Here is a 14,141-nt window from a genome sequence, read left to right on the forward strand (position 1 = left end):
ATATATATATATGTGTTTTAATGTCCAGACCAGCAAGAAATTCCTTTATATAGTAAAAACAGCAACAAAAATACTGTTTTAGGGAAACATTTTATTTAATATAAAGCATGTGAATCAGTTAAAATGTATTAATCATATTTTGTATTGATGATAAACATCTGATTTACCAAAAATGGGATTAAAAACTCATTACATAAAACCCTAATACTTAATGATGCAAATCAATGCCTATTTTATCTCTCAGTTCTCATCCCAGGAATTGGAATTTGTGAAACACACTGAGTTCCTTTAAGTTTTAGAATATATCATGCAGTAATATATGAAGTTGTATTTATTAAGAAGTCTTTACTAATCTGCAGGTAAAGGTGGCAAATCACACTTATCAGGTTGTAGTGTAATGGTCTGAGGAAATCCAAGGAAAAGATCATACATATAGCTCCTCTTCAAATTTCTCTCTCATCTTATACATCTGTAGTATCTTCTGTTAATAGTAAATGAACTTTGTTTTCTGAAATTTATGAGGCTTCACATCATGGAAATAGCCTCTGACAATTATTTTCTGTCTGGTGCATGCCACTCTGACAGTATTGCATAACTGGCTGTGGTGGTATATCTGACCCGTTAGTTTTCCACAGCTTGTGAATTGCACCATTACTACATACCTTTCCCAAGAGCATACTTTCCCATACTTTATTAACTACTGGGTTATGATTTCTAAATAGTATTTTAAAAGAGATCCTTGCTTGTGTGCTTCTGGTGTTTAAAACTCCTGAGAAATAATTTGTTAATGATCAACCACATCTCTGTGTTTTTATAGCAAGTAATGTATGTAAGTTTATTATTACACTTATTAATTTATATGTATGTCTCCCTTACTAGATTTAGAACTTCTCGATGTTTGGGACCTTTTCTTAATTCTTTCCCTGTGATCTAGCACAGTGTCCAGCATGTAGTAAATGTCATTTCTTGTTGAGTGAATTATTGAATTCATGATGTGAGCCATTCCATTTGCAGGTGGCTGTGTTTGTTTGGAAGTTTTTAATTATATTGAGCAGAGACCTAACTTCCTTTAATTTCTAAACAGTACACTTCCCGTTTATTTTGTAACACCACACAGAATCAGTGTAGTCCCTTTTCCATGTAGTTGTTGTTCAAATATTTTGAAAGCAACTGTTAGGTCTCTTCTATTCTCCTCCAAGCCAAATATCCACATTTGTTTCAGTTGTCATTCGTGTGACTTTGTTTTATGTTCCTCTGCCATCCAGGTTATATTCTCTGACACACTCTGGTTTGTCTGTATTCTTTTTTTTTTTTTTTTTTTTTTTTTTGGTCACAGCGGAGCACAGGCTCCGGACGCGCAGACTCAGCGGCCATGGCTCGTGGGCCCAGCCACTCTGCGGCATGTGGGATCCTCCTGGACCTGGGCACGAACCCGCGTCCCCTGCATCGGCAGGTGGACTCTCAACCACTGCGCCACCAGGGAAGCCCTGTCTGTATTCTTAAAATATTCTTCTTAGAGCTGAACTTTAAATTTCAGGTAGGACAGAACATTAACATGTGTCATAGATTTAATTATAAATCTGTGTTCTTTACAAGGCTTTTAAGGTGGTTCTTGTGTCAAGTATCTAAAGTAACGTGATGAGTAGGCGAAATCTTTTCAGCTGCCTTGAAACTTGGGGATAATCTTTATCTTTGGACCAAAGCACATGTATGTTCATCGTGCACTCTGAATCTCCTCATCAGAGCACATTCCTTGATGAAGAGCATAAGTAGATTCTGTTCCTATAGACCATCTGTTTTCCATTTGGTTCAGTTATTTCTTAGCCAACTTCTAAAAAGCTGTGACTCTAAACTTTGCTTTTAGGCACAAGATACTAAGTGTGTGCTAGGCTCAGGACTTGATACAGCATTTGCAGAGATGAAGAACACTTGGTTACTGTGTCAGTAGAGTATTCCTGCCCTTGGTGCGTGAGAGACTAGAGTGTGCTCAGCCCCCAAGGGAACGTCCTAGTGAGCCTCTTCAAAACGTTTGTATCGTTAAAAAAAATAAGCATGGGCCCTGGAGTTTAAATCTCAGATCCACTACTTATTTGCTGCATGACCTTGGGCTAGTTATTTAGCCTCACTGTGTCTCAGAGGGGATATTTCATATTGTGATTTAAAAATTAGATAAGTTAATAGATATAAAGGGCTTAGAACAGTGGTAGGATCATAGTAAACAATATAAGTGTTTGCTTCTGCTGCTGTTATAAGGAACAGAATGTGTTTACCCTGAAAAGAAGAGAACTTAGTGGAATGTTTTAGTTTTTTTGAAGGTCATGTGGAGGAGGAATTTGTGATTGTAGAAGGCATACTAGCAATAACATGCAGGAGGAAGATGAAATATTTTTATAACAGAGCTCTTTAGCAATGTGATAGAGAGTGTTACTAAAGTAATGAAGTCTGGGTCAGTAGAAGTGATCCTAAAAGACTGGTTGCCCATTTGAATTATTTGGGTGAGGAATTGTGCTTCATTCTGTATTTTTAGGAAAGCCATTTTTAAAGCCTAGTATTCTGTGGGTTGTCTTCTTGGTTATTGATATATTTCACCCTCTTTGAGGAATCTAGAAATATAGACGTCTATTTAGGGGAAGCAGTCCCCTTTTTGTGTGAAATATGTCTTTTGAAGTATAACATTTCTGTAGCTGTCTTATCTGTTGGTAGGTCTTGGATTCCTTTTTTGTTTCCAAAAATACAGTTAGGGAGGAATTTCCTGTTAAAAAGCATTGTTCCTTTTTCCTGATTTGTCTGTCTTCTGTCTTCCCTGGCAGCAGTCCTTCCTGTCCATTCACTAGAGTTTAGCCTATGTACACAAATTGAGGAGCACAGCTGATTTACTATATCCTTTGTAAGAGAAATTCAGCATACAAACCATGAGATTGACGAATATTGCAAAGTGAATTTGGGCCTTCCACTTAGCTTTACTGGAATTTAAATGACTAAACTTGTCATCAGTAGAATTTCCCTTAATTATTCTTCTTAAGTCCACCATGTCTGTAGGCCCCACTGTATCTCTGGCTTTGGATTCCTTTTCAAGCTGCTGTCTCAAGTCAGCATTCTCATTTGACCCCAAGCCTGTCTTTATTGCTGTCTGAACCTATGCTGACATCATGGCTACTTCTCTTACTAACTCAGCTGGTTCCTTCCATCCAGGGCACTGTGTTTCTTTGCTTTCTTTTCTCTAGTTTATAATACAGCTGTTGCTTCCTCTACTTTCCAGGCTTCTCTCACACTCAGGGATTTTTCCTGCTTTGGGCTCTCCAGGTAGCCTCTGGTTTTGTGCCTGATGATTCATATCTGTTCCTAGACTCCTCTCAGGTTGTGTTCTTGGACTCTGCCCTTACTGAATTCGTGTCCCTCCTTAGTTTTCCAAAAGCACATCCCACTGAAAGTTCCTTTCTCCCTGCAATCTTGGCATTCTCTCTCATTAGAGGAATTCCAAGCCATTGATTCATAATGAACATTTTAATTTTAAAGCATTCTCTCTTTCCTCCATTAACTTAAACCATATTATTCTTGAGTACATGAAGGTCTCAATTAAATTTTTAAACTTTTTATTCTGGAAAATTCCAGACATATATTGGGTTGGCTAAAAAGGTCCTTTGGTTTTTAAGTAAAAATAAAAGACACATTTTTCATTTTCACCAAGAACTTTATTGAACAGTGGATCCACCGTTTTGTTCCACTACCTTCTGCCAGTTTTCAGGCGACTTCATAATTCCATCTTGCCAAAACTTTTTATCATTTTGAGCAAAGAACTGTTCTAGGTGCCTTTTACAGTCTTACAGGGAATTGAAATTTTTTCCATTTAAGAGAATTATGTAAAGACTGAAGTAAATGGAAATCCAAAGGTGCAACATCTCGTGAATACAGCAGATGAATCAGAACTTCCCAGCCAAGCTGTAACAGTTTTTGCCTGGTCATCAAAGAAACATGCGGTCCTGTGGTATCCTGATGGAAGAAGGTTACGCGTTTTCTTTTGACTAATTCCGGATGCTTTTGGTCGAGTGCTGCTTTCAGTTGGTCTAATTGTGAGCAGTACTTGTTGGAAATAATCATTTTGTTTTCCAGAAGGTGCTCATAATAGAGGACTCCCTTCCAGTCCAACCATGTACACAACATCACCTTCTTTGGATGAAGACCGGCCTTTGGTGTGGTTGGTGGTGGTTCATTTCGCTTGCCCCACAGACAAAGCTTCCATTCCACATTACTGTACAGTATCCACTTTTCATCGCCCGTCACAATTTGTTTTAAAAACAGACTGTTTTCATTATGTTTCAGTAGAGAATCGCATGGGGAAATATATGGTCAAGAAGGTTTTTTTGCTTATGTGGAACCCAAACATCAAAGCGATTAACATAACCAAGCTGGTGCAAATGATTTTCAATGCTTGATTTGGATATTTTGAGTATGTTGGCTATCTCCCGCGTGGTATAACATTGGTTGTTCTCAATTAATGTCTCGATTTGATTCCTATCAACTTCAACTGGTCTGCGCAACCGTGGAGCATCGTCCAGCGAGAAATCTCCAGCATAAAACTTCACAAACCAGTTCTGACACATTTTGATCAGTCATAGCACCTTCTCCATACACTGCACAAATCTTTTTTTGCATTTCAGTTGCATTTTTATCTTTCTTGAAATAATAAAGCATAATATGCCAAAAATATTGCTTTTTTCTTCCATCTTCAATATTAAAATGGCTACACAAAAATTCACCAATTTTGATAAGTTCTTTTTTAAACGCACGCTGATATGACAGCTGTCACAATACAGTCTAATAAAATTGTTTCAAATGAAGTTAAAGACAACTAAGTGCTACTAGGAGCCATCTTACTGAAAAAAATGAACGTACCTTTTGGCCCACCCAGTACAAAGTAGAGTATATTGAATCCTCACGTACCCAACACCAATTATCAACAGCATGCCAGTCTTTTTCTCATCAATCTTCCTTTTTATTGTCTTCACAAATTACATTTTGACTGCTGAAAATTCTCTAGTCCAATTAGCATTCACACACATTCCTCTCTATTCACTAAAATTATATAAAGTCATATATAATTTAAGTCTTCTTAGTAGATAGTTTCAAATAAATTGTCACTTTCAGATTGAGCATTCATGATTTATCTTGTTTTTGCCAGAGTGGAGGAATAAATGATTGTCTTGGGGTAGGGAACATACCTCACAGCCTATGTCTATCAAGTAGCAATCAAGGATTCTGGCTTTAATACTGCGACATCCATCAAATCACCTTAGTTCCCTGTCTGTGAAAATAATGACATTGGATTGTATGGTATAAGTGTCTTAGCTCTAAGTATTCAGTAGTTGAAAGCTTAAGGTAGATTTGAGTTGAATTTTTTATGATTTAGCATTTTAGCAAAATTCAGCATATTGATTTAGCATCAAGTGAGGAAATCTAAATAATTATTAGAAACATGTGAAGTTCTAACTTAGCCATTATGGGAAAACTATTCTTTCAAGAATGAGAGAGTGGACATGGACTAATACATTAATATCTGCTTTTCCCTAGAGAGCCTCCTTTTCACTTGACCAGAAGAGGCTGGGGTGAGTTTCCTGTCAGAGTTCAAGTACACTTTAAGGACAGCCAGAACAAGCGGATAGATATCATACATAATCTGAAGGTATTGTAACAAAACATTGCTCCCCAGAAATGAAGTATCTTTTTTGTGTGTGTGGTACATGGGCCTCTCACCGTTGTGGCCTCTCCCGTTGTGGGGCATAGGCTCCAGACACGCAGGTTCAGCAGCCATGGCTCACGGGCCCAGCCGCCCTGCGGCATGTGGGATCTTCCCAGACCAGGGCACGAACCCGTGTCCCCTGCATTGGCAGACACACTCTTAACCACTGCGCCACCAGGGAAGCCCTGAAGTATCTTTGTTCACCTCTACTTAAAGTGGTGGGTTAGCCCTCTGAGAGAAGTGGCCACGGATAGTGGGAGCAGGATAAATCTTTTTGAGTGTGTTTTGCTTACTGCTACAACACTTGCCTTCTGAAGGCTGGGGAAGGGGTCACTTTACAGCAGAATGTATATTCTTTAAAAAGATGAACTGGTCAGATAATCAGAAGACTTGAATCTCTGATCAGAGCTCATTTGTACTGTGCTACCTGGGGCTAACAAGTAAATGAAATCTTTTTCTGTTTAATCTGTATTTTACTCTTTACATTTTAATTTTCTGTAAAAAGAGGCACAAATAATAAGCCTTGTCTATTTATCTCTTAAGGATAAAGATAGAAGTGAACATATTTTAGGAAATATTAAGTACTGTGGAAGGTTGTAATACTTTTGAAATCCTTAGCTGATATATCCACATGGTTTATTATGTAACCATTACAAATTTTATTTTAAAAAGTGTTTTTTATACATGGGAAAAACTACCATTATAGTAAATGAAAAGCATAGAGTATAAAACTGTATATAGTATGAGGTCAACCTAGATTTTAAGTAGGTGGAAAAAACACAAAAGAAATACCCTAAAAAGTTGGAGTAATTGAAGTAATGACATTGTGGGAGGTTTCTCCTGCCCCTTTTTTCTGTGTGTGCATGTGTGTGTTTTTCTTTTCCAGTTTTGTATAATAAACATTTAACTTTCATAGTTGGAAGACAGACCATTTTTTTAATGTGCCCCACATCCCTCGCTGTCGTAACCTCGTGTACATTTTCTCTCCGTAAAATATAATCCCAATATTGAACTTCTCCCAAAACACCCTTACTTTGTGATTTACCACATTATTCTCATTAATTGCCCCCAAGTGAATCTGAGTACATTTTCATAATTCCTGTTTTGTTCCCTTTGTTTCACAAATGTACCCTTTTCAACCTTAAGGCCGCCTGAGATTTGTCCTCCATTGTTGGTAAACAGCACTACTTAACTTCATGTTTAAGTTATTTTCTAGAGATTACTGTAAAACAAGATTGCCTTATAACCTCAGAGAAGAACTGAAACCAAATAAAGAACATATAGCCACTTTGTTCGGAGGGGCAGGATATGTTCCCACTTACTTAGAGGAAGGTCTGAAATAGTTTTGCTTTCCTCTTAACTTATTTTAAGCACTGTACATACCATCTTATATTGCACTGGGCCCAACCCTAATCCCTAAAATAAAGGGAATTGTTTACATAGTTTTTATACATATTTTATTGTCCTTAGAGTTCCTGGTGAATGATTGAGACAGTTTTTAAAGTATTTCTTACCAAATTTTCCTTAATTTTACTATATATTACATGTTGATTGGCCTTGAGAACTTAAGCACCTCTGTTGTGACCACTGATCTTTATTTATTCTGGAGTATCATTTTTCCTGCAATTTCTTTGGTAATTCTCAGAACCATCTTTGATTCTTCCCTCTGTGTTCTAAATATTTGTTCACTTGCAGACCATTAATTTTTCTTTTAGACTACCCTTCGCCCTTTCCACTCTTACTAGGCTATTCTTATACTCTGTCTCCTGATTAGCTTCTTTAATGCCGATCTGTCTTTTTTCCCTCAGTCCATTCTGTACACCGCCATCAGATTAGTCTTCCTAAAACAGGAGAACCATTATGTTGTTCCTCTCTGAGAAGCTTTGATTGAATTCCTGTTATTCAGGTTCAGACTCCCCTGCCTACTATTCCAGGCTCTTCACATTTTGACTTGACATACTTTATCCTAAATTATCTCACACTAATCCCCTGCATGAACATCCTACTCCAGCCAGGTCAGTCTGGTCATGTCCCAGAAATGCCTTAGGCCATCTCTTAAGTCTTTTATGCTCTTCCCTCCTCGAATGCCTGTGTGTATTCTTTCCATTCTTCACATTCCTGTGTAGCTTTTCCTGGCTATTAAAGTCCATAGCAATCCCTCTGTATTCTGAAATTCTGTAGTACATAACAATCTATATTTGATACTGTAATAATTACATTATATACTAAATACTCTAAGTGTTAAGAGTTCAATAAAATTTAAAGTTTCTGGGATGAAATTCGCATACCTGCATCCCTGACAGGTAGTCATCTAACCTCTCCTCAACCATCACTGGAGCACAGTAATTCCCAAAACAATCCATTTATCCATTTAGTAAATAAACTTTTAGAAGCTTCTTTCATAAATTTACCTAAAACTGTTACCTGTTTCTCCCCTGCCCCCCCTTCTAACCTTGATCTCATTTATCCTAGTTTGATTTCTGCAATAGTACAGAACAGGACTTTGTTTTCTTTTGTAAGAACTCTAAAAATGTTTAATGATAGCGTTTGTGTCTCTCCTTAAATCATTTCTTCCTCAGCCAAAACCTGTTCTTGTAACGTTTCTTGTATGCTGTGCTTTCTTTCCAGTTTCTCTTGTCATTTTGATAATAGTTCTGTTTTATCAGTGTCTCTCTCAAAATGTGGTCCCAAGAATAAAACATAGGCCAGTGCAGATTACAGAGACTATTATATCTGTGCTCTGGAGAATATGCAGAATGGATGTAGCCTTAAAATTGCCCGTATCTTTTTAACAGTCAACCTGTTGGCGAAGGTTTAAAACTCCAGATGTCTTCCATGGTGCTACTATAAATCTACCCTCTATTGCCTTTTCTGTTACGAACACTAGGTCTCATGACTGAGTTGTCTTCTCTGTGTTGCCTGCTAAGGAACTCAGCCAGACTGAAATCTACTTCTTGCAAGCCTTTAGAATTTTCTATTTACTAACCTATCCCTGGCTTCATTTTTTCCTCCATCTCTCCTTTCCTTTTCTTTCCTTTCTACCCAACTTAACCATTTTTACCTATTGATCTTACTGTATAAGATTTATATGGTAAGCTGCCACAAATCCTTTTTTAAAATTTTAACTTTAAATATAAAGTATAAGAATAAGAACCTAACCTCTTTGTATGTAATTGTAAACTTTTTTATTTATATTATTGACATTCCCTCAATTTATACTCCTTTCTCTCCTCTAAAATAAATCATCCATGAAGTTAATATACTGGTAGTTATTAGTATTGCCTATATTGCCTAAATTTTCATTCATTTTTTGCACAAGTGCTTAGTAAATATACCCTAAGTATATAATTGTGTCATCACATTGCATGTATATTTTTATAGCCTGTTTTTATAATAACTACCTATATGTCTGAGGTTGTTTTTATTTATTTTACTCAGTTTTTCTGTCAGAAAATTGAGGGTTTTTATTGACATGATGAATTTATACATTATGAAAAAGTAGAGCCTATGATATGAAGACTTGCAGTGAAAGGGGTTTTAGATAAGACTGTATCCTAAGCTTTATAAGTAAGCATAGTGAAACTTAATACTCTTCTGTCTTTCAATAGCTGGACAGAACTTATACTGGCTTGCAGACTCTTGGAGCAGAGACGGTAGGTTATTTTCCTACAGTATTATTTGGGAACAAGTAGAATGAAAATTGATCTTCATTTTTAATTAGGAAAAAAAATGAATGCTTAATTTTATAAAAAGTTTCTCTCCCCCCTTATTTACTTATTTATTTTTAAATTGTGATAAAATACACATAAAATTTACCATTTAATCATTTTAAAGTGTTAGGTGGTATTAAATATATTCACATTTTCACGCAGCTGTCACTACCATTCATCTCCAGAGAACTCTTCATCTTGGAAAACTGAAACTACCCATTTATAATAACTCACCCTCTTCCCGCAACCCCTAAACCACTCTTCTATTTTCTGTCTCTATGGATTTGACTACTCTAGGTAACACATAAGTGGAATCATACGGTATTCTTTTTTTTATGTGACTGCCATATTTCACTTAGCATAATGTTCTCAAGATTCATCCACGTTGTAGCATGAATAAAAATTTCCTTCCTTTTTAAAGGCTGAGTAACATTCTGTTGTATGTATGCATCCCATTTTGTTCAACCACTTATCTGTCAATGAGCACTTGTGTTGCTTCCATCTTTTGGCTATTGTGAATAATGCTGCTAAGAATGTGGGTCTCTCTGTTCGTGTCCCTGTGTTCAGTACTTTTGGGTGTATACCCAGAAGTGGAATTGCTGGATCATACAGTAATTCTATTTTTAATTTTTTGAGAAACCACCACACTGTTTACCATAGCAGCTGCATCATTTTACATTCCCACCAACAGTGTGTAAGGGTTTCGATTTCTCCACATCTTTGCCAGTGCTTGTTGTTTTCTGCTTTTTTGATACTATCCAGGGAGTGTAAGGTGGTATTTCTTTGTGGTTTTGGTATGCATTTCTGTAATAATTATTGATGTTGAGCATTTTTTCATGTGTTTATCAGCCATTTATATATCTTTTTTGGAGAAATGTGAATTCAAATCCTTTGTCCATTTTTGAATTGGGTTGTTTGGTTTTTTGTAGCTGATTTTTAGGAGGTGTCTCTATATTCTTGAGATAGTCTCTTATCAGGTATATGATTTGCAGATATTTTCTCCCATTCTGTGGGTTTCCTTTTCACTCTGTTATCGTGTCCTTTGATGCACAGAAGTTTTAAATGTTGATGTAGTCTAATTTATCTGTTTTTTCTTCTATCTGTACGTTTTGTATCATATCCAAGAAATCATTTCCAAATTCAGTGTTATGACACTTTGCCCCTATATTTTCTTCTAAGTTTTAGGTGTTATGTTTAGGTCTTTGATCCATTTTGAGTTAATTTTTGTATATGGTGTAAAGTAAACTTCCACTTTCATTCTAATGCATGTGGATCTCCAGTTTCCCCAGCACTATTTGTTGAAAAGATTGTCCTTTTCCCAATCAGTGGTCTTGGCACCCTTGTCAAAAATAATTTGACCATGTATGTGAGAGTGTATTCTATTCTGATGGTCTGTTTGTCTGTCTTTATGCCAGTAGCACAGTGTTTTGATTACTATAGTTTTGTAATAATAAATTTTGAAATCAGGAAGTATTAGATCTTCAACTTTGTTTTCCCACCCCATCCTCCCCCTCCTTTTTTGGTATTCATGATATATCAGCAGTAGCCATTATGATTAGAATTAGCTAAGTTAAACCTTACTCTCTTCAGGGAAATGTGCTGTGTTATGCCAGAAGTTATTTATTGAGCACATACTATATGCTAAGCACTGGTTCAGGTACTGAGGATACAAAAATGAACAAATGAGAGTAGCTACTACTCTCAAGGAGTTTTATTCTTGGTTGTATTGAGAGTAGGGAGAAGGTATATGGTAAATATAAAAGCAAATAAGATAATTTCACTTACAAATAAGTGCTATAAAGAAGAGAGTAGCCGGAGGACAAGTTGGGTGCTTTAGCTAGGTTGGTTAGGGAAGGCCTCTCTGAGAAGGTGACATTTGATTGAGACCTAATGGTGAGAAAGAGGCAGTCATGCTGAGATTGGGGGAAAGAATGTTCTAAGGTGCAGAAACACTAAATGGAAGTTCCCTAATTTTATGATTGGTTTCATTGAGTGATCTATTAAGCCAGATTAGATTACATTCTGGGATAAATCCTTTAGTTATTGAGATTGAAATTGCCTTTGAAGTATGAATAGAAATCATTTGCAACGTCTGTTAGAGCACCATGTTTTGAGACAGGTTTGGGGCTTTCTGTGACATTGATGATGGATTCATGAGCCCAGTTGTTGCCCGATCGTGTAGGTAGTGGATGTTGAGCTCCATCGGCATTCTCTTGGAGAAGACACCGTTTATCCTCAGTCCTCCGAGTCAGACATCTCAGATGCCCCACCATCCTTGCCTTTGACCATTCCAGCCCCTGTGAAAGTGTCCTCACCAGTAAAGCAGTCACATGAGCCAGTACCTGATACCTCTGTGGAGAAAGGTAGTATATATTTTTCCTTGTATGGAAATGCATTTTTACCTTGTATAGAGCAGTCATTATGGCGTGTTCCTTTCCATCACTTGATGTTGAACTGCTGTTTTCAGTGCCTTATGAGTGTATGGAAAATAAATTTTGCATAAGTAGGCATGCTACTCTTCTACACAGACCTATTATGAAAATAGCCAAGCCCTTACTCTTCTCAGAAAAAAATTTTAATGCAGTTTTGTTGACATTTTATAAAACACAAAACTCACTGAAAAGCATTACATTTTTATTCTTTGACGAATATAATGGTTTCCTCTAATATGTTACAGGAAGACTTTCTTGTTTGGTCCATAATTGTGTGAACAGGAAGTTCAAATATTAGTATCTAATCTTATTTAAAATACAGTATAAGACTTATCATCAACAAATGTATTTTGACTATGGCATCTTTTTATTTAGTAAATATATAAGTATATAGTTAAGTATTTAAGTGTTCACTTATATAACATATACAAATATGATATAAAATTGATTCTAAATGGTGTTAGTATGATCTGTAAGTCTACGTTTAATGTGATGTTAATATTTTAGTTCTTTTATAAAAATCTCAACTTTATTTCTCTTAAGTTTCAGTTGCATCCTTTTTATGGGCATTTAATAAAACAGGACATCATTAGATTAAGCTAATGCTTTCTTTTGAGTTTTTCTTCTCTAAACAGTTTGTCAATTCATATATAAAGAATGGGAGAACATAATGAACTTATAAATTTTATTATATAGTGTTAGCTAATATGTTTTCTAATTTTTTGAAAGAAGCATTTTAATGAAACATGATTCTAGGCATGATATTTACATTTCACCAGAAAATACATAAAGCAGTGTTAAATACAAGTCAACTGTATTTATTTTACTACTGGTAAATGGCTTAAATGGTTCTTGAAATGGTGAGGGATTTCAAAGTGGTTGATGACTTATTTGCCTGTTTCATTTCAAGAAGGATTCCCAGCCAACACTGAAGCTGAGAGACACACTACATTTTATTCTTTGCCATCTTCATTGGAACGAACACCCACCAAAATGACAACATCCCAGAAAGTCACCTTTTGTTCTCATGGCAATTCAGCTTTTCAGCCAATAGCATCAAGTTGCAAAATTGTGCCACAAAGTCAGGTTCCTAATCCGGAGTCACCTGGAAAATCCTTCCAGCCTATCACCATGAGCTGCAAGATTGTCTCAGGTATACGTGGTATATATGAATTTGGTGTGTGTAAAAATTGTTAGAATGATAAAACAAAGTACTATGGCTCTTTTTTTTCTTTTTTTTTGTTTAGTTTTTCTAAGCAGGGTTTTTGTTTAGTTAACAAGCAAGCTCATCACTGTTGATTAGCAAAGCAAAAGTGTCACAAAACAAAAACAAAAGTCATTCATATGGAAACAATTTTTGAATGAGGAAAGAAATAAAATTCAAAGCAGCCAAATTTTCATCTAGAATCAGCACAGGTAAATTGTTTGCTAGGATCTATGGAGGAAACTAAGGTAGGAATTAAGTTTGGGAATTATATATGGAAACCAGAGTGACTAGTAATAGAAAAAAATTAGATGCCTTTTGGTTTGTAGTTAAGCTTCAGGGGTTGGTTTGGGATTGAGATATCTTTTATACTCTATAACCACACTACAAATTTACTCATTCCTATGATCAGTAGGTCGTTCTGAGGTTTCATTTTCACTGAGGTTGAATTGTCCATTGCCGTGCAACAGTTTATGTTAGGTAAACTTCTAGTAGAAATATGCTTTATAGTTTTGACTGTGCCACCTCAGAAAAGACATAAAAGTGAGTCAATAGAAATACGTAGGCAGTGGGAGACTTCTATATAATTCTTAAATGAAGGGGGTGGGGGGAGTGTTCAGTGCTAAAAATAGCTAAGCAGAAATGTGATCCAAGTCCTTGAAATTGATAAAAGGTAAAGAATGTATAATTTTACCTACCAGTTAGAAGTGTTTTGGAGCTTGCTGCTTCAGAGGTGGAATAGGCTGAACATATAAATTGTTTTGAAGGTTAGAGAAATTCATGGATAACAGGTTTGATCAATAACTGTTGAGGATGTTTAATGATGTATCTGTCGGTAACTTCTGAGAGCTATGGGAACACGAATCTCTGGATTGTGGCTGTGACATGGTATTGAGAGAGACTTTTGTTTTGGTGGATGAATTTCATATTTTCCTATTGGAAATTCATTGCAAATCAAGACTTGGTTCCTAAGTCTAGCTGTTCACTTGCCTCCCTAACTTCAGTTTCTTCAAGTGTAACCAGTATTATAACAACCTGACCAAGTTGTTGTTACCTGG

General features: G+C 36.1%; 1 protein-coding gene across 7 annotated transcripts in view; it reads left to right on the plus strand.

Moving 5' to 3' along the window:
• The window catches only part of YEATS2 (YEATS domain containing 2), a 112,721-nt gene that overhangs the window by 56,448 nt on the left and 42,132 nt on the right, over window positions 1-14,141 (plus strand). For 5 of the 7 annotated variants that reach the window (XR_003006306.1, XM_024768280.1, XM_024768307.1 and 2 more), the window contains 4 exons: window positions 5,569-5,680; window positions 9,346-9,390; window positions 11,630-11,810; window positions 12,790-13,032. Coding sequence is in view for 6 of the 7 variants with exons in the window: in XM_024768280.1 (XP_024624048.1) it covers window positions 5,569-5,680; window positions 9,346-9,390; window positions 11,630-11,810; window positions 12,790-13,032 (581 nt within the window). In the remaining variant the exon portion in view is untranslated. The remainder of the gene's footprint in view (window positions 1-5,568; window positions 5,681-9,345; window positions 9,391-11,629; window positions 11,811-12,789; window positions 13,033-14,141) is intronic. The other 2 variants (XM_024768301.1, XM_024768315.1) reach the window with 1 other exon arrangement.

Source organism: Neophocaena asiaeorientalis, unplaced genomic scaffold (assembly GCF_003031525.2).
Source record: "Neophocaena asiaeorientalis asiaeorientalis breed wild unplaced genomic scaffold, Neophocaena_asiaeorientalis_V1.1 scaffold225, whole genome shotgun sequence".
NCBI classification, from domain to species: domain Eukaryota; kingdom Metazoa; phylum Chordata; class Mammalia; order Artiodactyla; family Phocoenidae; genus Neophocaena; species Neophocaena asiaeorientalis.